The sequence below is a fragment of the Anabrus simplex genome, chromosome 1, assembly GCF_040414725.1.
Source record: "Anabrus simplex isolate iqAnaSimp1 chromosome 1, ASM4041472v1, whole genome shotgun sequence".
NCBI classification, from domain to species: domain Eukaryota; kingdom Metazoa; phylum Arthropoda; class Insecta; order Orthoptera; family Tettigoniidae; genus Anabrus; species Anabrus simplex.
Genome location: NC_090265.1, coordinates 986573697 through 986599102, shown reverse-complemented (window position 1 = coordinate 986599102; position 25406 = coordinate 986573697). Strand labels below are relative to the sequence as shown.

The following is a 25406-nucleotide window of genomic DNA, read 5'->3' as shown; positions in this document are numbered from 1 at the left end:
CCAATCTTCCACCCTTCTTCCGTCGCCGAAAACCTTCGATATGTTAGTGCGACGTTAAACAAACAGCAAACAAAAGAATGTAATCCTCATATACCTATGAAACAATCCATGACCCAAGTTCTCGCAACATATAGAATTTAAGACAAAGATCTAATGCTGATTATGGAGAGCATCATCGCCGACTCTGTTGCCGTCATCCATCATCACATTTATGTGAAGAGATAAATACGGAAAATCATTTATCATGTCTTGTCAAATATAAATGCAAACTCGTTCACAACAGATTGTCAATGTTGATTGATTTTAGTATCTTGTGTCTTGTGACTAGATGAAAATCCAGCAGTACATTTGTAAATACATATTTTTCCCTCTCCCCCACTATGATCCTATTAATGAATTTACCATGCAAGTTGGTCGTGGGGTTAGGATCGCCTTGCTATGAGCTTGCATTCGGGAGATAGGGGGTTCGAACCCCACTGTCGGCAACCATGAATATAGTTTTCTGTGGTTTCCCATTTTCACACCAGGCTAATGCTGGGGGGGGTTGTACCTTAATTAAGGCCTCGGTCGCTTCCTTCCCATTCCTAGCCCTTTCCTATTCCATCGTTGCTATAAGACCTATCTGTGTCGGTGCGACGTAAAAAATATAAAAATAATCATGAATTAAATTCTTTGCTTAGTCCATATGAACGCCGAACATCGGTAACATAGAAATATTGTTCAGTCGTGTAAACTGGAGAAGGTGTTTGTTTTTATTGCGATTGTCTTAAGCTGAATAACCGCGTTGCCATCAGCACAAGGGAAATTGTGAAGATGACTAACAAAATGAGAAAAATCGCGAATGCTTGAAGAAAAAGAAAAAAGAGCCTCTTTATACTGGATGCCCCAGTATCACAGAGTCTAAAGAAAACATGTTATTTCTGAAAACCGACGAGACCCTGCGTGGCAATGTGCGCTCACGTCCACTTCGCAATTTCGTAAGCTTCGTGCTGTTGTGCTCTGCTCTTCCCTGCTCTGCGGCCAACTGCTTCTCAATGTGCGCCCGGCCTAACAGCACGAAAGTACAGCAATGTATTCATCCAGTTATATTTTTAATTCCAAAGCGACGACCCATATTTTTCTTGGGCTTAAAAGTTTCCTTAAAGTCCAAATTAATGTTTAACGTCAATCCCCGAGAAAGTGTTGAGGGAAATTTTCGAGATATTAATTACTCACTAATTACTCACAATACAGGCCAATACATTCAACTGGTGAAAATATTCTTGAATTGGTTACTTTTAAACACCTGCACTGCCATTGTAACCGTGTTATGTGTATTTTATATTGACCGGAAAAATCTTAACCTAATAGCAGCCTTTAACGTGATTATTGGGCGCGAATTTGAGTGTTCCGACTGTTCGTTCATGTTCCCTGCAGCTTTATGCTGGACCATGGCCATAACTACACACAGGCACACACCACACAGCACGTTCCGTACAGACACACTCCCAGTTCCCACTGGCGCGGAGCATGTAATGTTGCCTCTCGAAGTTCTCTCTACACTGCGATGATACAGTCCCGCGTCCCATGCGCCTGCTGCACAGTTCAACTAGTAGGCGAAGGGCAGTGCATAGTGGCGCTTCTGATGGGACAGCGAGTCAGTGTCTCCGGCTCGCTTGAGAATGTTTCGGAACAATTGACACTCGGTGTTCTGGAACAGCGGAACATAACTGTGCACCGGCACCTTGTGCCGAAACAGGGACATAGTGCCCAACCCTAATGTCCAAGTCTCTGATGCATACGTTGATATAGGGGTATATTACTTCTTGTACATTATCTCTTTATATTTCATAGGAACTTCTCTGTTCCACACCAGGTTCCTGATATTCTTGTAGAACATATTTCCTCCTTGTACCCTTCTGCTGATCTCTTTACCCAACCTTGCATCTTGCAATTATTTCACTTCATAAATATCTGAAATATTCAACAACCTCAAGGTTTTGTCCCCTGATACTAACGATTCCTTTTCCTTCTCTTTCTCCTCTTGTCATCACCACTGCTTTGCTCTTCTCCACACTGATTTTCATACCATATTTCTCAATATTCTCATTTAGAGCTTCTAGTTGGATTTGCACTTCTGTATTGTTGACTGCCCAGATTACTATGCCATCTGCAAACAACAATATTTTCATATCCCCTCCATATCTTGCCTTTGTTTTGTTTAGAATTTCATCCATAACCATTATAAACATAGTGGAGATAAGAAACTTCTCTGTCTTAGTCCGGTTTTGTTTCTAAACCAATCCATTCTCCCCACTGGAGTCTGGACACAATTGGAACAATTCTTATACATTGCTTTCACTAGTTCCCTTGATTCCCTTCCATATTCATTTTTTCCTAGGGTTCACCACACCTTTCTTCTATTAACACTATCATATGCCTTCTCTAGATCAAGGAATACCATCACCAGATCTTTTCTATATTCCCACTGTTTTTCCATCAGTAATCTCATTGTAAATATAGGGTCTATCATTGACCTGCCCTGTCAAAATCCATACTGATCTCCTAAATTTCTTTCACCTTCCTCTCATCCTCTCTATTATTATCTCCAATATTTTGGCTTCTTGTAACAGTGTAATTCCTCAATAATTGTCACATACCTTCTTGTCACCTTTCTTAAATACTGGTATTGTTACACCTTTACACCAATCATCAGGTGCTTGCTTTTTCCTAAATATATACCTTAGCAGCCTATACAGGGTGAATAAAAAATGCCGCACTTGGAGGTTGGCATGCGATTCGTCATCCCATTGCAAGACAAAAGTTTCTATAGCCAAATTGGATCTGGTGCTGTTGGAAAACAAGTCGAAAACGAGAAGCTGGCAATACTGTCACATCCTGCAACGCATCGGAATATAATAGAGAAACGTGCATCATCCCGCTCTACCGTGCCCGCCATTGCAGCTCACCGAGTAGACGGCTGGGTTATCAAACCCACATGTACCATGGAGCTACGGCTCGAATCTACGACAGGTTGTTTTTTTTTCTTTTGTGTGACGTCAGGTCCCTAGTTCCCGTCGTGTAACTGTGTTTGTAAGCATGACATCATGACAATAGTCGAACACATGACAGTGTGATCCATTCAACTGAATGCATGAGTCGACTAACTACGCAGTGCACAACCATAACTGGTCCTGTCAAGTGCATGAAGGGCGGCTTCCTGATGGAGTACACAAACGGCGAATACGTCGATATGCTTTTAGTGTTGGGTGCATCTGATAACTAACCTTCTGCTGCTGCTCGTGAGAATGCAGCACAGTACCCTCAAAGGTGCCATCCCAATAAGAATGTTTTTCGTCACCTTGAGCAACGCCTGCGGGAAACTGGTAATCTTCGTCCATAAGTAGTGGACAGAAGTCGTCTAAGGACTAGACATACTCTACAAACAGAGGATGACATTCTTGAAGCCATTCACAAATCACCTTGGCGAAGTACCTGTGATATTGCAAGGCAGTTCCAGGTATCTCAAACACTGGTTGTTGACGTGTTGCACGATGAAAAACTGCATCCATATCATTACACGTTAACTCAACACCAGCTGTCAGAAGACCGCATTCAACTAGTACAGTTCTGTGAATGGCTTTTGCAACAAGTTGAAGATAAACATTATGTAGCTTCACTCGGGAAGGTATTTTCAACCATCACAACAGCCATTATTGGTCTGACCACAACCCACGTCACCCGTGAATGTGGCTTTCAGGCATGCTTTGGCATAAACCTGTGGGCTGGAATCGTGGGAGGAGCGCTTTTAGGCCCTTACCTACTGCTGGACAAGTTGAATGCGCCCCACTATCATACGTTTCTGGGTGATACTTTGCCTGACGCTTTAGAAAATGTTCCACTTGGCGTTCGGCGACAGTGATGGTTTCAACATGATGGTGCACCGCCACACTTTGGAATGACTGCATAACTCGTTAAATGAAGCATTTCCAGGTAAATGGATTAGTCGTGGAGGTCCAATGTCCTGGCCTTCACATTCCCCGGACCTTAATCCACTAGATTATTATTTGTGGGGACACTTAAAGGAACATGTTTATAGTATTCCACCCATGGATGTACAAGACCTAACAGCTTGCATGCATGCTGCATCAGCAATGGTGGATGCAGGCGTCTTGCGTAGAGTCCGGCAAAGTATGCACCAGTGAGTGGCAAAGTGTTTGCAAATGCAAGATGGTCGCTTTGAACATCTGCTGTGAAGTGAACGTTGCTTGTAAGTGTACGCACCGGCTCTGTGAAGATAAGACTGGACGTCACACGTACACTATGGAATAATGTGTGCAGCATAATGGGCAATCCAGTGTAGCCTACCTACTGTACTGTATTGTGTTTCCTTGTACCGCATTGGATAGAGACGATGTTACTGTATCCACTATTAAGTTCTACGTATTGGCTTTATTTGTGCCATGGACAAAACAAAGTGGTCGTTTACGTCTGTAAGAAGTTCATGTTATGTTTGAATGTTTAATTTTTTTTTTTTTTTTTGCTATTTGCTTTACGTCGCACCAACACAGATATATCTTATGGCAATGATGGGATAGGAAAAGCCTAGGAATTGGAAGGAAATGGCCATGGCCTTAATTAAGGTACAGCTCTGGCATTTGCCTGGTGTGAAAATGGGAAACCACAGAAAACCCTCTTCAGGGCTGCCGACAGTGGCGCTCGAACCCACTATCTCCCGATTACTGGATACTGGCCGCACTTAAGTGACTGCAGCTATCGAGCTCGGTAATGTTTAAATAAAGGTAACTGTAACACTAAGATAGAACATAGTCTATTGCATAGTGGAGGTGTACACTGGATGCAATTTGATACATTAACTGAAAAAAATTTGGCGCGAACGCAACTCGAACATCGGCACGTTCGCACAACCGGCATTTATGGCATTACCTCATTTCACTGAGCTAATGAGACAGCTCCGGCAGAGCGCCGGGTTCATGCGACCTGTGCTTGACCATGCTGCACGCCATTACAGGATTGCCACAGCCTCGTTTCTTAACTCGCATTTCTGTTAAACCTATTGGTGGGACTAGGTTTTGCAAGATAAACTTTTGTCGTGAATTTCGATGAGGAACTGCAGGCTGACCTCCACGTGCGGCATTTCTTGTTCACCCTGTATAAACAGTGTTGACAAATAAGACCCTGCCACCTTTATAATTTCCACAGATATTTCATATATCCCTGCTGCTTTCCTGTTTTCATGAAGAGTCCACTGCAAAAATGATGGATGTCACTTTTTCATCGAAAATGAGCTGAGGGTGCCATTATATTCTTTATATGGCATAGCATATGTGGTTAAAAGGCAAAGTTAAAATAGACAGTCCGTGAGATATGAGGAAAAGAAAATTTGGTGTACACTGCAAGAATGATGGTAGTCATTTTGTTCCCATGATTCATTGTGTCTTTTCCAGTGTTGTTATTGATAATGAAGTCAGTTGGTTTGTGATGCATTCTTCTGCATTCTTCTGATTCTGATGTGGTGTATGAGACAAAGAGTGAAAACAACACAAAGAAGAGGCTAAAGCATGGCAGAATGACTGATGGTATGAAGATGAGGAGGTTGTTCACATGAATCTGGGCCTGACTGAATGTAAAAGAAAACGTGTAATTAAAGAGTTTAATGAAATGGCATCCTATGATGAACAAAATGCCTACTTTTTGGACTAATAACATTTTAGCCAGTTAAGAATCGCAGGCCCAGGAAAGACGAAAATGATGCGAAATTTCATGATTTGTCGTATTATTACAAGGTATGAGCAGCTCCTGTAAATAGTGATACTTCTGCTGTTGTTGATGTTCCTATCTGTGCAAAGGCATTTATTGCAATACATGGTGTAACTGGTAGGAGATTGCAAACATGTAGCAGTCATTCAAATGTCACGGTCAGGCACCAAAAGATAAGCGTGGTAAATATATACACGAACACAATAAGAAATCTGTACATGTTGTACAAGCTACAGAAGAACATATAGCATCTTTGAAGGGATGGCCTAGTCACTATAGCAAGGATAAAACTAACAAAATCGTCGCCATAAGACCTATCTGTGTCGGGGCGACGTAAAGCCCCTAGCAAAAAAAAAAAAAAAAAAAACTAACAAAATTTACCTTCCAGAAGATTTGGACATGCATAAGATGTACAAAGACAAAAATTTACCTGAAGTATCTTACGAATTTTATAGGAAGATATTTAACGAGAAATTTAAGATACCATTTGGATACCCTCATAGTGATACCTGTAGCACTTGTGACAAATATCTGGCTGATAAAAAGGCAATAGAAGAAAGCTTATTGGTGAGTTCTTTGAAACCTGATGAAAAGGCTGATTTGGAATCACAACTACAAAAGCTTGAAATAGATCAGAATGTTCACAAACTAACAGCTGACACAGTCTATGCAAGAAAAACAGATGTGAGAAAATCAAGCATGAAAAATGAAGATTATGATTCAATCACAATGGATTTTCAGAGAAACCTACACATGCCAAATATCTCTACTAATGATGTTTATTAGAGGAGACAGCTGTCATTGTATTCCTTCAACATCCATGTTTTATCAACATCTGAATTGTTCTCTACTGCTACCCTGAGACTGGAGGAGGGAAAGGTTCTGATGAGGTTGTGTCAATGCTCCCTAACTTCATTTTTACAAAACTTGATACTAAGGTTAAACACATGGAAATTTTTGTGACTCATGCGGGGGGGGCAGAATAACAACTACACAGTGTTCAGGTTTTTACATTATATGGTATCAGTTGCAAAAAGACTGGAAACAATCAAATCACTTTCCCAATACGGGTACATTCTTACCTTGAATGTGTTCGTAACATGGCTGTAATAAACACAAAATCATACGCAGAATTGCCAGAAGACTGGATTCACGTGTTTCAATCTGACCGGGTGAAATCATTGCCTTTTAAAGTTATCGATGTAGACCAGATACTCCTGCGAAAATGGACCTTATTTTTGCAGCATATGTTCAAAAAGAAATGTCCCTTTCCCTCAAGACCTCTCAGGCAGATACTGTTTGAAGCTGGTCACACTCGCCTAGTACGGCACAGATCTACCTTCAACGGTGCTTGGGAATCACGTGTTATAAGGTCTGTTTCTCCTTCTAGGTCTCCATTATAAAGAACAGTGACTAATTTATCAGGAGAAATACAGAGACCTGTTACATTTAGCTCAGATCTGTGGTCCAAAAGGCAGAGATTTCTTCATCTCACTTCCACATAACTCAGTTCAAAAAGATTTTTTATTATCATTGTCCAGGAATAGAACATAGCCTTATAAAAGCTAATTCATTTATTGTAAACGTGACAACTGATTTAACACCTTTACATTACTCGTGAAAATGTGATCAGAGTGATGAATGGACATACTTACTTCTTTAATGAGATGTGACATTCAGCGTTTTTGTGCTTTTCATTCTGCACTTAATCTAAAAATATCACTCTAGGTAAGATTCATTTTTACTGGATTGATTGTGGACCCTGTTTATATACTCAGTATTAGTTTATGAATGAAATGGGTTAAGTAGTTAACCATTAAAATACCTATGATTGGAATTATGAGTCTTTGCTTTTATATTTTCATTTTCTGGGAAAGTGCATCCAAATGACATCCATCATTTTTGCAGTGGGCTCTTCATTTTTCTTAGCTATTTTCACCTCTGCCACTGCAGTATCACTCTCTATTTCTGGATCATCCTCATTTACCACTGCACTCTCTTCTGCATTATTTCTCACATTCAGGAGGTTATCAAAATAATATTTCCGCCTATTCTTTACCTCCTCTGGTTCTGTTATTACATTTCCACTTCCTTCGGTCACTTGATCTGTGAGGATTTTTTTTTCTCTTATTTTTTATCAATCCATACAACATCCCTTTCCCACTATTTACATCCTTTTCCAACTCTTTTGTGAATCTTTCCAAACTTTTTTTCTTTTCCTCATTTACCACTTTTTTTACACTTTTAATTTCTTGATACTTAATCTTACTTCCTTCTTCCCTATCTTAATTCCATTCTTGCCAAGTTTTCTTTTTTAGTTTAACAACTTCCTTCACCTCTTCATTCCACCAAATTGTCTCCTATTCCTTCATTCTCACCAAAGTTCTGCCACAAATCCTCCCTCCACAGCATGCAGATGTGTTTGTAAATTTGGTCCATTCTTCTTCTACACTTTCTATTTCTGATATCTCTTAATCTCTTAATTTCCATACTTTTATTTTCTTCTGTCTTTTTTCTTTTACTCTCACAATTTTACCTATTTTCAATTTTGCTACCACTACTCTGTGGTGTCCATCAAATGCCTCACCTGGTAGTTCTGTTATATCCATTAACTGTTTATGATTTATTTTCTCAAGCAAAAAATAATCAATAACTGTTTTTGTCCTTGTTCCACTCCAGCCATATGCAGTGATCTTTCTACTATTCTTCTTTCTAAACCAAGTGTTATCCATAATCATTCCATTTCCCTCATAAAAATGAATCATCTTATCTCCCTCACCGTTTCTTTCTCCATATTCAATGGACCAATCACTTCTTCTTTACCAATTCTGTCATTTCCAACCTGCACATTGAGATCTCCCATGACTGTCAGTTCCACATCGGCTATTACTTCCTTGAGTGTCTCAAAGAATTCCTCTATATTTTCCTTACTGTTTCCAGTGACACCAAAAATAGCTTAGAAATAAACAAAATCAAGACAGTCCAGGCGGTATTCTGAAAAGTGTTAAGAATCGTGGCCAATGTCAGACTTCAGTGTGGAAAAGAGGGCCTGGAGTAATGATGGGATAATCAAATACAAAATAATCACTTATTTGATTATTTTCCATTCAATTATTTTTCAATTATTCATTCGAATAAGTGATGCAATCGAACAGTGAATATTTTTTCCATTTGATTCTTCATTAAAAACTCCATATGAGTGAATGAGGCAATCGAATAGTGAATACTTTTTCCATTTGATTATTTTTTTGATTATTCATTCAAAACTTCATTCGAATCAATGAGGCAATCGAATAGTGAATTTTCCATTTGATTGTTGTTTTAATTATTCATTCAAAACTGTATTCAAATGCATGAGGCCATTAAATAGTGAATGCTTTCAAAATAATCGAGTGAAAAGTGATTATTTTAACATTCACTCCAACCAAATGAGTGATTCTACTGAAACAGTCAAATGAGACATATGAATGAACAGTTTCTTAGGAATAATCAAATTAACAACGATTTGTCCCATTGTCAAGAAAATGATTGATAAATTAATAGACAGAAATTGACCGGAGGGAGTGTGTTAGCTCAGTGGCGTAATCATTGCCTCCCCACAATGACAGACTGGGTTTGATAGCCGGTCATTGCATACTAGTGTTATTTGAAGTCCACATAAAATACGATGACTCATGGCTTGTAGTCGCAAGATTGAAAGCCACGTAACACTGGAAACTAGGCTTTTTGACTCACTGAAACTGAGTTTTTAATCAAGCTCCTCCCAGTTTTGGAATAGGTAAAGTTGAATTTGAAATTAAAAACAGCCCTTAATGCAGAATATCATTCCAAAATTATATAATCTTGTTCTTATAGCAACAAATTACAAAATGTTACATAATATTAACATTTAAAAAATTTAAAACATGCTTTTATTTTTGTGAATATCTGCCTTTTGTTTCCCAAACATAAATTGCTTTATAAAATATACATGGCATTTTAAATGAATAGGAATCAAAGATGCTGTTATACAAATTCACAGAAACAGTAAAACATACCATATACAGTTTCACATGAAATGATCAAAACCTGTCAAAAATAAACTTTATAAAGTTATACGCTTATACATGCATTTGAAATTTAATGAAGCATGACACAAATTTTAAAACTACCTATATCTAGGTCCAAACACTTCTGTTTGAAAACGGTAGATGGTGTTAATGAGATAATAAAAATTACTGAAGAGCTACAAATGCTGGCCTTTCCAAAACAATAAAACAAGGCACACACTTCTGTAAAAAGAACCATAAAATATTTTCAGAATACACGTTAACCCTCTTGGAGCCAGGTGGTAGTGCGAGCACCAGCCCTTTAAATTGCCAAAGCCAATCAGCTCAGCCTTTAAACATCCAGTCGGAAGTTGCCAGAGCTGATTACATCGGCCGGCAGAAAATTCTATGATATATGTAATTTTGTGGCAACCTATAGTGACGTGCGTACTTTTGTGACAACCTACAGGGAAGAGGCTACCTGTTATTGCGTGCCTGACCTTGCTTTGGCAGTTTTCAGAGGGTGTTCTAGCTGTCACAAGAGTCGCTTCCTGTGTTTAGAAATACTGCTAAATGGTCGTGGTCAGTACGGGATTGTTTCTTGCACAGAATGGATTTGTGAAAGCAAAATGGCAAGTGTTTCACGTGATATTTTTAGCCGGTATTGATGATGATAAATTAATGGATTATTTGGAACAGCGCAAAGTTAATGCGAATGATATGTTTTTGGACAGCAATAGTGAATTTAGTTCAGAGAGTAGTGCCAAAATTATACCGGACATGCCCCCTGGATCACTGCAGCTAAAGAAGAGACATTTCTTTGTTTCAAATGGCATGAGAGTATTGTGAATGTGGTGGTAGTGAAACTAGTGTAATGAAGATAATGTCTCTGGAGAACATTTTATGGAAATTTCTTCCAATGAACCTGACAACGTACCTCAACCTCCTGTCTCCTTCATGGAACTTCCTGGACATAAACATGCCCCTCTGTCTGATTCTTCACCCATATCATACCTCAATTTATTTTTCACTTTTTCTGGTCACAGAGACCAGTCGCTATGCTGACCGACTCCTTAGGCTTATCTGTGATGAGCTGTCACCCAATTCCCGACCTTGATGTTGGAGACGCACTACAATTAAAAGCTGCGGTAGGCTTAAATCTGTTTATTGTCTGTATAGTTCTTTTAGTGTTAGTGATAAGAGTTAATTATCTGTTAGTGTAAATATACAACCATATTTCTAAGTGTTTCAACAGTGGTCTAAAACTTTGGACAACAACAGTGATAAGTCTACAGCTCAACAATTTTCAGTGAGTAAAATTATCTTCTCATTTTCCTTATTTTTATAAGTGACATATATTTGAATTCGTATTGTTTTTCTTTTCCCTGTTCAGAGTAATTATTTTATAGAATTCTATTAAGAAATACATTTACTAACATTATGCATATGCCGGTACTCACGGGCTAAGTGTAACATGCCTGCCTCTTACCGGAGGCCACGGGATCGATTTCCAGCCAGGTCAGGGATATTTACCTGGACCTGAGGGTTGGTTCAAAGTCCACTCAACCTAAATTATTACAATTGAGGAGCTATCTGACTGTGATATGGCGACACTGGTCTAGAAATCTTAGAATAATGACCAAGAGGATTCATCGCATTGACCATGCATACTGCAGGCCATCGCACTGAACAGTGGTCATTTGGTAGGCCAAGGCCCAACAAGGCTCTAGCACCATAAGTTTTTAATTATGTACAGTATATTCTGTTGTATTGCAAATGGTGTTTTTTCAAATAGATACTGAAACAGAAAGTGAGAAAATGTTCTTTCCTGGAAATAAAAAACTATAATATCAACTATTAATTTTTTGTATTTTAATAACTCAGAATATTTTTTATTCTATGCAGTTCGCACGTAGAAAATTTCTTGTCGGTATCTGCCAAACATCGATATATATATATATACATGAATATTCATCGGGGAGTAAAATTATCTTGTTTATGCTAGTGACATATGTTTTAATTTTTATTATTTATATTTTTCTCATCCAAAGTAATTATATTATAGAATTATATTCAGAAATATATATCATTACGTTTATACTGTTGTATTGTAAATTATTTTTTCAAAGTAGATATTGAGACAAAGTGCAAAAATGTTTTCCTTTTCCTGAAAATGAACATTATCAACAATTATAATATCAACAATAAACAGTTTTTAATTCTTTATATCTCTCTCATCAGTTGTTTATTCTATGTAGTCGGCATGTAGAAAATTTCTTGCCGGTATTTACCATACGTCAATAGATATATGCTAATTTGTAAATGTGTATATTTCCACTAAAAACGGCCTGGCAGCGGAGCACTGGCTTCTTCCGGCTGATGGCGAATGGCTGACCAGATCGGCTCCTGGCTCTAAGAGTTTAGGAACTTGTAAATATAAACAAAAATACACTTGAATTTCATTCAACCATACCAAAGCTAGGGAACCAATTATTGCACCCGAAAAACATGTATTTTATTATTATTATTAACCATATATTATCGTATCAGCACACTCTTTTTTAATATCACATCAATTCTAACACTGATGATGGATCTTAGTGTCCGAAAACTGGTTATGTTTTAAAATAATGTGTGCTTATACAATAATTAATAATAATAATAATAATAATAATAATAATAATAATAAAATGGCTTTAATATTTTATAAATATATATTTAACAGACATTTGTTGTATAACAGGAAAAGGGAACTAAATATAAATACAACTGTACAAATTACTTCAGTATCAGAACGTTACCTTCACATACACTGTAACTACACAATAACATTCATGGGGAACTTTGAAACTATACGCGTATTGGAAACTTAATAAAACCTCCAGCAAACTGAAATTGACAGTATGTTTCTGATCAAAACATTAAAATGTATAGCATTAAAAATCAATAAACAAAATAGCACACACATGTAATAGAAACTTGCAAAACTATTGAAACGCACTACTTCTTAAACTTCTTAAGGAACATTTGAAAATGGGGCCCTACCCAAGATGAAGTCTAAGGCTGAAGAGGGCACAAACACCCCATCCCTGAGCCATAGGAATGAACTAATAAAAGTGAAAATCCCCAACCCGATCAGCCAGGAAAGGCCAGCATGCTAACCATTTATCCACAGACCCGGATGACATAAAATTAAAGTAGGTTTACTGCCTGCTGCTAGTTAAAAGAAATAATTGTCAATTGGTGGTACTGGGGCTTAGAAACATTGTGTGGCCAGAAGACGGCATTTACTTAAATAAGGAACTTTATTTTACAGATGTTATTAAGACAGTTATTTCATTCATTTAGTTTCAACATTTGGAGATACATTTGGAAAAAAAATGCATATTTCTATTTTTCGTAAGAGTTCATCTATTTGCTTATTTCAATCGATTATCCATCCAACTCATTTAAACCAAAAAATTAATTCATGACGCATCTGATTATTCCATGTGATACAACTGAATGATATTCGAAGCTCATTTGATCATTTTATTTGATTATTTATTCAATTATTTAAACAATTAGATGGAGGTTATTCGAATATTAAAAGTATTTGGCTATGTCATCATTAGAACCGAATTATATTTGAAACTCATTTGATTATTTTATTCAATTATTTAAATGATCAGATGGAGGTTATTTGATTATTAAAAGTATTTGATTATCCTGTCACAAGCCTGGAGGTTGTGAGTTCATTTAAATATTTGGGTATCACACTTCAACCTTCAGCTGCTTCTTTCAGATGTCATGTAAGAGAGAGAGAGAGAGAGAGAGAGAACTTTGGCAGTCATCAGAAGTATATACAACATCACGGAACACACAAGACTATCTTTAAACATGGCCCTGACTTTATTTTATGCTGAAGTCCTTGCTGTACTAACTTAAGAACAGGAACTCATTTGGGAACAATGATGATAATAATAATGTTATTGGCTTTACGTCCCACCAACAATTTTTTTGGTTTTTCGGAGACACCGAGGTACAGTACTAGAATTTAGTCCTGCAGGAGTTATCTTACGTGCCAGTAAATCTACTGACATGAGGCTAACGTATTTGAGTACCTTCAAATAACACCGGACTGAGTCAGGATTGACCCTGGGATCAGAAGGCCAGTGCCTCAACCGTCTGAGCCACTCAGCTCAGTCCATTTGGGAACATTTAACAGTATCTGACCTAAGAGTCATTGAAAATGTTAAGACTAGATTTTTTAAAAGAACACTGGCAATCTCCAAGATATCACCGTCAAGACTAGCATATGTACTAGCTCTAGAGACATTTTTTATTGGAAGAGTTATGAATTAGAATGCAAGCTTCCATCTATAAAGAAGGAGCAAGAGCTTTTCCAAATTAAACAGAAGAAATGAGAAGACATCTACCCAGACATTTACTCGACAGATGCCATACTCTACCGTAGCCGGGTTGGACCAAACAACGATATGAGGAGTGCTCTAAATAGGTTGGTAATACAGAGGTTCCTGTGAGAATGTAACGGACACAGACAAATATTAAAAACTCAGCATCATAATCATAATGATGCCAGTGTTCTTGTCAGAATACAGTATTAACTGACTGAAATGTCACATTAAAAGCAATGTTATCATATGAAATGCTTGGTTAAATGAAAAAAGGCATGGTTTCTCACATTTCACAAACAATACTATGCTGGTATTCTAATGATGCAAAGCTCCAGAGCTGGAATCATCCAGCCATAGACAGCGGGAACATTGCTCTGCCATTTTCCATGAAGTGTGCACACTCTTCATTCTTATCAGCGCCTAAGAGCAGGGATAGAATAGCTGGAATACTATGATGAACCAGTGTGTCACGTACCAGCAGTTACCAGAACATGTATTAACCAGAGGAATGGCATGTTAAATTTTTTTAAAAAAAGTTATCTAACTCCCCAGCTGGTTCCAGCCAATGTTTAGGTAAGCTGCTCTACTTGGGATGCAGCCGTAATCCCATCTATCGGAGATGAGTGGCAGCAGAAGAAGAGACAAAGCACATCACAACAAACAATAGTCAATGTAATGTTATTGTTGATCAGTTTTATGGGTTTTTGATATTGTAGGCCTTCACATTTAGTTTTATTCTGACTCTATGGTATTACGGCATCCAATGTAAAGAGAGTCCTTCTTCCACCTTTCATGACTTCTTCACCATGTGAATTGGCTGTGTGGTTAGGGTCGCACAGCTGTATGCTTGCATTCGGGAGATAGGGGGTTCGAATCCCACCGCTGGCAGCCCTGAGGTGGTTTTCCATGATTTCCCATTTTCACACCAGGCAAGTACAGGGGCTGTACCATAATTAAGGCTACGGCCACTTCCTTCCCACGCCTAATCATTTCATATCCCTTCGTCACCATAAGACCTATCTGTGTCAGTATGACGTAAAGCCAATTGTAAAAGAAATATTAAAAAATATATATTTCCTAAAATGTGTACGTGTCTAATACATGTTAATCCTTACAAGTACAAAAGTTGATATTTTAATCAATTCATTGTAAACTGATCCGAAACAACATCACGGCAAAAGCAACTACCAGTAGCTTGTTATTCCACCATGCTTGTTTACATCGCAGATGAACTCCAGCTGTAGAGGACAGGCCCAACAGATGGCAGAGCATGCCAGAGATCGATTCGGCTCTCGAGAGTGAGCTGGTAAACTAAAAAAAAAGCTCTCGTGCACCATTTATAGATGGGCGTAACACTGGTAGACCGGCCGCGTCCGCCCGTCTATAGGCGGGCATACCACTCATCGGGTTAATGAATCTTTCCTTGCAACACCATGACATATCAAGGAAAAATGTGAATAGCAGCTGGTCTCATCAAAGTCGATGATATATGAATTTACCAAGGAAGTGGAAAATACAAGATGATGTTTAAATGAACATAGTAAACATCAGTTGCTGTCAGCAAGAATTATTTGCAATGTAATAGACTGGAACATTCACATAAGAATTTCCATCATTTGTTCTGGAAACAAGTCATTGTTTCTCAACATGTCTAAGAAAGAAGAGTTTTGGCCAGCAGCAGTTCCAGAAATTTGGTAAAGCAAAGAAAATTTTGATTTTGTTGGTGGATTGAAGACCTCAATCAGAATACTCTGAATATATTGAGTGTTGGAGAGCCTACATATAATTTACAGATGAGGAATCGTTTCATCTATTGGACTATGTCAACACCAGAATTCGAAGTTTTGTTATACTGAAGATCCACATGAGATTCATAAAATGCTGTTAAACCATCTGAAAATGGATGTATGATTTACCATATCTGATGAAGAAATTGTTTGGTTATATTTCCAGTAAACATTAACAATACTGTTTACATTAAGATATTCACAAAGTTTGTGAAGCAATTTGAAAACAGAATTAATGTTAGGAAATTTCCACCTATGTTTCATCAAGGAATCAGTGAAGGCAGTCTTCAGTCTTCATGATCACCCCTGACTGCTTCTCATATGGGCTATTTGAAAGAAAGGGCTTTCAGTTTTTCCTCAGACTTCAAACTATACAAGAACTAGAAAACAGTTATCAGAGGAGAAATCAGAAACATTGATGGTGTGACACTGGGGTCTGTTAAGCACTTGTTGAAATTTGCCTAGTGATGACCAGTGGTAATGCCAAGTATCTTTTATAATGCAAGTATATCTCACATGAACAAAAGTCAAACTCCTGCAACTTTTACTATTCTTATGTATTTTATTCACTAAGTATTTGTTAACATTGATTGGGTTTGATTCTGTGAGAACTTTCTCCAGTCACTTTTGAATGTGTGGTTAACAAAGGCATTAGACTTTTTCAGTTCATTCTATTATGAAAGAATGCAACTTATTTGTTTCTTGAATCTTCCTGTACATGCTGAATGGGGAGGGACTACAGTATATTTACTCTTATCCTAGTAGTATCAGGATAAGGGAAGATGAAGATGATCATACAGTAGATTAATTAAAATTATAACCCTCTGTTGTAGGCTTTGGATAAAATAAGATACGAATCCCTCACTGATCCATCCAAGTTGGACACTGGCAAGGATCTCTACATCAAGATAATTCCAAACAAGGATGATCATACTCTCACTATTATAGACACGTAAGTATTCAGGTCTCTGATATAAAATTTCAAATATTTTGTCCTTGCCTCATATCTCTGATTGGAGTATGATTTGGCATCTTAGGGAGTCTGTCTAGGGGGGGGGGGGGATTTTAAAAAAAGTAATAAATAAATCAATCAATCAACATTGATCTGTATTTAGGGTTGTCCAGCAGATTCCCTATCAATTGTTTATCTAGTGTTGAATTATTTCAAAGAAGTTGGAAATTTATCGAACATCTCCCTTGGTCAATTATTCCAATTCCTGTTTCCTCTTCCTACAAATGAATATTTGCCCCAATTTTTCCTCTTCAATTCTGACTTTATCTTCATATTATGATATTTCATACTTTCAAAAAAACTCCAATCAAACTTATTTGTCAATTCTTGAATCAAGCAATCCTGGTGAGGATCTCACACATTGCAAAATACTGTAATTGGGGTCTTATGAGTGACCTAAAAGCCCTCTCCTTATACATCCTTACTACAATTTCTAAATACCCTCATAACCATATGAAGAGTCCGGCTCCATGGCTAAATGGTAAGCATACTGGCCTTTGGTCACAGCGGTCCCGGGTTTGATTCCCATCAGGGTCGGGAATTTTAACCATCATTGGTTAATTTCGCTGGCAATGGAGCTGGGTCGTCTTAATCATCATTTCATCCTCATCATGACGCGCAGATCGCCTACGGGCGTCAAATCAGAAGACCTGCATCTGGTGAGCCAAACATGTCCTCGGACACTCCCGGCACTAAAAGCCATACGCCATTTCATTTCACCATATGAAGTAACCTGTAACCTTTATTTAGAGTTCTGTCAGTGCAATTACCTCAATTAAAATCTTTCCTAACATTAACATCCAGGTACTTGAAATGATCACCTCTCGCATGTATATGAAATCTATTGTAACCTTATGTATTCAATCCTTAAAGTATGGTAATGGATATATTTACTTTAGAATTATCATAGTATCAGTTTTTCCATTGAATAGCAGCTTGTTGGCTTTGGTTTATATATCATATTGCTGATGATGTACAGCTTAACAAATTTAATATTTGTCTATTTATCAGAAACATATGGTTTTGAATTGCATTTAAGGTCAGACTTACTCAGTATTTAACTATAATTTCATTTATAGATTATATGCCTTTTAATATTCAGTCGGTGCAAGTCTCATTGAATAAATTGAGTCCTTTTCTAGTTGCATCTAGGACTGTAGTTTCATTTGCTTCTCTTCCTCATACCTTGAATCATTAGTTCTGTCCTTGTCGATAAATCTGCAGAAATGTTCCTCCACATTTCTTTTCATCAATGCAACTACACTAGCCTGAAAATAAATTCCAATTTTAGTAATTTAGTAATGCTGAATTCAAAAATGAATTTTGTTTTGCCATATCACGTCTGTACAAAATGTTATTTTGTCGTTATGTAAAATTTTTTATTTTGAATTACTCATGTAGAGAAGAGAGATAAAACATACAAACTAAACAAGTTAGCAAGCAAAGTAAATGATACAAAAATTGAAAGCATATTCACATTTACTCAGTCGTATTTTTCCGTTTCCAGTAGACTTGCTTGTTTTTGAGGTTTTTATGTGCTCTCTGGAAGTATTGTTCATGTGCAATTGACCAAAAGTAATTGGCCATCATGTTTACATCCCAACATCCCTGGTAGTGCCGTTCTGCATCTTTGAGATCTTGGTGGAACCTTTCACCTTGCTTTTCACTTACAGCTCCTAAATTTGGAGGAAAGTAGTCCAGATGTTTCTCTAAGAAACAAGGCTTTAGGCTCATATTACAACCCAAGTTGGTTGAACTTGTACAACAACATGTCTTTTACAATTTATTTGTATAGAGGGTCCTTGATGTTGATAAGGAATTTTGTCACTACTTCTTTGAATGCGTTCCATGCATCTTCCTCAATTTTGGTCATCATTTCTGTGAAACTTTTGTCCATCATCAGTTTACGAGTCAATAGTCCATCAAATACTCATTTGATCTTTGAATCTGATATGTGGAAAATTTTGTGCATAAATATTTGAAGCATAGACTATTTTTGTCTATTGCCTTAACATACTGTTTCGTCATTCCCAATTTGATGTGCAAGGGTGGAAATAAAATTTTTTCAGGGTTAATAAGACTTTCCTTCAAGACATTTTTGGATCCTGGTTGAAATTGCTCTTTTTCAGGCCAATGTACAGTATCCTAATGTTTATTCCATGCTCTGCTATCCCATTCGGATAGGAAGCAGGGATATTTTATGTAGCCTTCTTGTTGTCCCAGCAGCAATCCAATGACCTTAAAACATAGCAAATTTGCCACTCATACTCATGATACCGGTATTTAATTCCTTCCAGCACCAACTTTGATGTCTCATATATTTTGGACAGCTTTGTAGAGTGTACAAGTGGTATGGAAGCCAGAATATTGCTGTTATGAAGCAAAACAGTCTTAAGACTTCTTTTGGAAGAGTCAGTAAAAAGGTGCCAATTGCTAGGATCATATTCTTTCTCTTTCAGTTGATGCAGAAGATTTTGAACATCCGTACATAATACTAGTTGATCTTCTTGTGTATAATATTTTCAAAATTGTTTCTCACGATTTTTGTACTGGAAAATGTAACCCCAGATGCCAACGTATTCTTTTAGTGTATTCTTAAGCTAAGTATAGTACGCAAACCTTTTCTTGAACCCTGAGCTCCATAGTGCTGAATGGGAACTAAGGCTCAAGAAAAGGTTCGTGTACTATAATTCACTCTTTTCTTTGGTTAGCTCTAAATCCCTTGTCAAATAATTCAATTTGGAGTGTGTAAATTTGTTTGTTGGTGTGTCGTAATGATGTGGCTTGAAATCCATTTCTTCATAATATAAAACAAAAGCTAATGGTTTTCACCTATTTAATACTATTTATTGTGACCTTAAAAAAGTTACATACATTTGATGAAACTCGTTTCGGTCTTGCTGGAGACCATCATCAGTCAAAATCAAAAACGTTAAGGCAAGACATGAATTATAGTTAAAATTTATGAAGCAAGCATGTGTTGTTGATATTCAGTACAAGACAAGTAAAGATTTGGATGCTTAACACCCATCATGATCGCATGTCTTGTGTAAGTTCTGTTTCCTTCCAATTTGAAGAATGCACTTCACAGAAGATCAGGTGAAACACTTAAAATACTAATTCTAGCACTTAAAGAAATATCAACAACACATGCTTGCTTCATAAATTTTATCTATAATTCATGTCTTGCCTTAACTTTATTGATTTCAACTGATGATTGTCTCTAGCAAGACCGAAACTAGTTTCATCAAATATAAATACGGTAACTTTTTTAAGGTTACAATAAATAGTATTGAACAGGTGGAAACCTTTAGTTTTTGTTTTATATTATACTGCCCTTCAATACGGAATAATATGAAATTTTTTCAGTTTCATCACTCAACTTACCAGGTGGAGTAGCTAAATCAGGTCCATGAGGAACGGACCGAATAGCTGCCAAGAGGTTTGGATATATTTTTAAAAAAGATTCTTATTGTAACTGACAAAGTTGATCATACAAAAATAACAGTTGTCATAATGACTGTTCTGCTCTTGCCATTGCATGGGTATGGCATACAGCATTGTGTTTCATTTGCCTTCATATCAGTCCCGTGGCACAGGTATTCCATGCAGTATGAGATGGGAAGGATTTGTCTTGATCTCCAACTTTCAATTTGAAGTAAGAAAAATTAAGTTTCTTCACAAATGAGTCTGACACACCTTGGAATCGAACACATAAATTCCACAAATGTAGCAAAATGTAAAAATTAATTAAACATTTAGCGGCGAAGAACATCCACCTTAAATATAAGCACACATCTTAACATATTTTGATTATTCTAAATCAATTCTACATACATACATACATTATCATTATAGACTGATATGCCTTTCAGCGTTCAGTCTGCAAGCCTCTGTGAATTTACTAAACGTCGCCACAATCCTCGATTTTCAACTAGTGTTGTGGCCTCATTTAGCTCTATACCTCTTATCTTTAAATCATTAGAAACCGAGTCTAACCTTCGTCATCTTGGTCTACCTCTACTTCTCTTACCCTCCATAGCAGAGTCCATTATTCTCCTAGGTAACCTATCCTCCTCCATTCGCCTCACATGACCCCACCACCGAAGCCGGTTTATGCGTACAGCTTCATCCATCGAGTTCATTCCTAAATTAGCCTTTATCTCCTCATTGCGAGTACCCTCCGGCCATTGTTCCCACCTGTTTGTACCAGCAATCATTCTTGCTACTTTCATGTCTGTTACTTCTAACTTATGAATAAGATATCCTGAGTCCACCCGGCTTTCGCTCCCATAAAGCAAAGTTGGTCTGAAAACAGACCGATGAAAAGATAGTTTCGTCTGGGAGCTGACTTCCTTCTTACAGAATTCTGTTGATCGCAACTGCGAGCTCACTGCATTAGCTTTATGACACCTTGATTCAATCTCACTTACTATATTACCATACTGGGAGAATACACAACCTAAATATTTGAAATTATCGACCTGTTCTAGCTTTATATCACCAATCTGACATTCAATTCTGTTGAATTTCTTACCTACTGACATCAATTTAGTCTTCGAGAGGCTAATTTTCATACCATACTCATTGCACCTATTTTCAAGTTCCAAGATATTACACTGCAGGCTTTCGGCACAATCTGCCATTAAGACCAAGTCGTCAGCATAGGCCAGACTGCTTATTACATTTCCACCTAACTGAATCCAACCCCTGCCATTTTATACATTTCAGCAGATGATCCATGTAAACTATGAACAGCAAAGGTGAAAGATTACAGCTTTGTCTAACCCCTGTAAGTACCCTGAACCAAGAACTCATTCTACCATCAATTCTCACTGAAGCCCAATTGTCAACATAAATACCTTTGATTGATTTTAATAATCTACCTTTAATTCCATAGTCCCCTAGTATAGCGAACATCTTCTCCCTCGGTACCCTGTCGTATGCTTTCTCTAGATCTATGAAACATAAACACAACTGCCTATTCCTCTCGTAGCATTTTTCAATTACCTGGCGCATACTGAAAATCTGATCCTGACAGCCTCTCTGTGGTCTGAAACCACACTGGGTTTCATCCAACTTCCTCTCAATGACTGATCGCACCCTACCTTCCAAGATGCCAGTGAATACTTTGCCTGGTATACTAATCAGTGAGATACCTCGATAGTTGTTGCAATCCTTCCTGTTCCCTTGCTTATAGATAGGTGCAATTACTGCTTTTGTCCAATCTGAAGGTACCTTACCAACACTCCATGCTAATTTTACTACTCTGTGAAACCATTTCATCCCTGCCTTCCCACTATACTTCACCATTTCAGGTCTAATTTCATCTATTCCTGCTGCTTTATGACAATGGAGTTTATTGACCATCCTTTCCACTTTCTCTAGCATAATTTCACCAATATCATTTTCCTCCTCCTCATGAGCTTGGCTGTTCGCAACACCACCAGGGTGATTTCCTTTTACATTGAGAAGATGTTCAAAATATTCCCTCCACCTCTCCAGTGATTCCCTGGGATCTATTGTGAGTTCACCTGAATTACTCAAAACACTGTTCATTTCCTTTTTCCCTCCCTTCCTAAGATTCTTTATTACTGTCCAGAAAGGTTTCCCTGCTGCTTGACCTAGCCTTTCCAGGTTGTTACCAAAATCTTCCCATGACTTCTTTTTGGATTCAACAACTATTTGTTTCACTCTGTTTCTTTCATCTACGTACAAATCCCTGTCTGCCTCGGCCCTTGTTTGGAGCCATTTCTGATAAGCCTTCTTTTTACGTTTACAAGCTGCTCTCACTTCATCATTCCACCAAGATGTTTGCCTTTTCCCATCTTTACACACACTTGTTCCTAGGCATTCCCTTGATGTTTCTACTACAGCATCCCTGTATGCCACCCATTCACTTTCTATATCCTGAACCTGCTTACTGTCTACTGTTTGAAACTTCTCACTAATCATATACATGTACTTTTGTCTAATTTCCTTGTCCTGGAGATTTTCTACCTTTATTCGTTTGCAGACAGATTTCACTTTCTCTACCCTAGGCCTAGAGATACTTAGTTCACTACAGATCAGATAGTGATCTGTATCATCGAAAAATCCCCGGAAAACTCGTACATTCCTAACAGATTTCCTGAATTCGAAGTCTGTTAAGATATAGTCTATTATGGATCTGGTACCCCTAGCCTCCCATGTGTAGCAGTGAATAGCCTTATGATTGAAGAATGTATTCGTAACAGCTAAACCCATACTAGCACAGAAGTCCAGCAAACGCTTCCCATTCCCATTAGCTTCCATATCTTCCCCACATTTACCAATCACCCTTTCGTATCCTTCAGTTCTATTCCCAACTCTCTCATTGAAATCACCCATTAGCACTATTCTATCCTTGCTGTTGACCCTGACCACGATGTCACTCAATGCTTCATACAACTTGTCCACTTCATCCTCATCTGCACCCTCACATGGTGAATACACGGACACAATTCTATTCCTAATTCCTGCAACTGACAATCATTTCTAAGTAAATATTTTTGTGGGATATATTAAAAGTGATTTTACAGCCTTTACAAATATTACAGCTACTGGAAGTAATCATTCAGCTTTGTCTTTGTAAATTTAGCACATTTTTCCTTTACTGCAATATTCTCCAAAAGAGAATAAAGTCTGTTAGATTGTTCCGTTGTGTTATCCCCATACTTACAATACAGCATGCCACACAAATACATCTAAGAATCTCAACTTTCAGATTATTTGCAGTTTCTTGCACTTTTCTTTTGTAAGATTGGTTCACTCACAGTTTCTTTGCTCAAACACAATTGAACCACTCAAATACTGCAATGTTCACTTCTGAAAAACTGACTCCCACTTTTTTCACTCCTTTTTCCTATTTTCCTCCCACACATTTAAAATTTAATTTTTATTCTTTATTATGCTTATTTGTGTTTTTCCACATTGAAATTTTTCAGCAAGCTTTCTCACTGAAAGTCCTTTCACATTTTCTGTAATTACAGTTCTTCTTGTCTTGAGATCATAATGTTTAGAATGTTGATGATTTCCAGGTTCTTGCATATTATTTCTATCTAGGGCAGGGCCTCTCAGAGTGCATGCGCCTGTGCACTGTACGGCGCATGGTGCAGGAGACAACTTCACCAGGTTGACCAGAGTGCAAATCCCCACTCCACTTCCCCTACACCTGTCTCACCCGTTCGGCCTGTCTTCGCCTTCTCCACCTTCCCCGCTGATCCTCCCCTCACTGCAAAATGTTTATGTGCGGTGAACGGTGACACTGTTGTATGGGACAATGTTGCTGGTGTTACAGCACTCTTTCAATTTGGTTTGAGCAGACAATTTATCTTCTGTAGCTCTTCTTTTCCTTTATTGTTGCAATGATACCAGTTATGCCTGGAACAAGGGACCGGCTGACAGCAATTCTGAGAGCCTTCTTTACATTACAATCAGAAATAGGCCTACTCGCACACAATCTAGTTTTCGTACAAGTCAAAACAGGAAAAAATACCTTTCATATATGAATGTGGAACCAAACATAGAATCTTAGCTGCTTCTCGATGCAGCTTAGGAAAATCTTCCTTCGACAAATTCTCGTAGAATTTGAGCAAAGCCTTTGTATTGGAAAATAGATCTTTTTGATTAACTTACCACATAATTATTCTCCCACGGATTAAGCATTTGACTTTATCGTCATGACTGACAAAAAAGTACGAAAGCTCCCAGTTTGATTGAAATGGACTTTCGGAAGTCTTTGCCTTCTTCGAAACAGGTTGCTTGATTATTATGTTGTTGTCTTGCGCTTATCTATTTCACTGATAAACAAGCCGTCTATCACCGAATGCTTCATTGCTCTCAGCACATTACACCATCCAAGTCAAGCCGAGTTGAGCTGAGTCGGACCGATGCACTGTGCACAGAGTCTCTGCGCCTCGATTTGCATGGGGAGGTTTTGGGCGCACAAGTATGAAGGATGACTTCTCCACCTAATCAATACTTTATTTTACAGTGTCAATATTATTTACATAAAAGGACAGTACCGGTTTCGACCTGTAAATAGGTTATCTTCAGCTGTTGAAGAACCTGCTTAAGAGCGACTGTACAGAATAAATACTCCTAAAATTAAAATTAAACAATAATGCCATTAAAATAAACATGAATGCCTTACGTATTTTTTAGAATAGTGAATACGGACTATGAAGCTAATAGATTATAGATTTTGGGCGTTTGAGAGGCCCTGATCTAGGGTATTCTTGGTATGCCTAATGTTTCTGAAATGTATGTTGATGTATAGGTTAATTATGACATTTATGTTATGTGTGATGAGTTCTGTGGCATCTCAATGTCTTTTGGGATTTTGTACTAGGTTGTAATTATTTTAAGTAAGTTTCTGTGTCAAATTCAATGTTTTTTTCTT

General features: G+C 37.7%; 1 protein-coding gene across 1 annotated transcript in view; it reads left to right on the top strand.

The window, feature by feature from the left end:
• Positions 1-25406, top strand: part of LOC136875419 (heat shock protein 83) — a 77914-nt gene that overhangs the window by 49968 nt on the left and 2540 nt on the right. The window contains exon 3 of the mRNA XM_067148978.2: positions 16806-16924. Within this exon, the coding sequence (XP_067005079.1) occupies positions 16806-16924 (119 nt within the window). The remainder of the gene's footprint in view (positions 1-16805; positions 16925-25406) is intronic.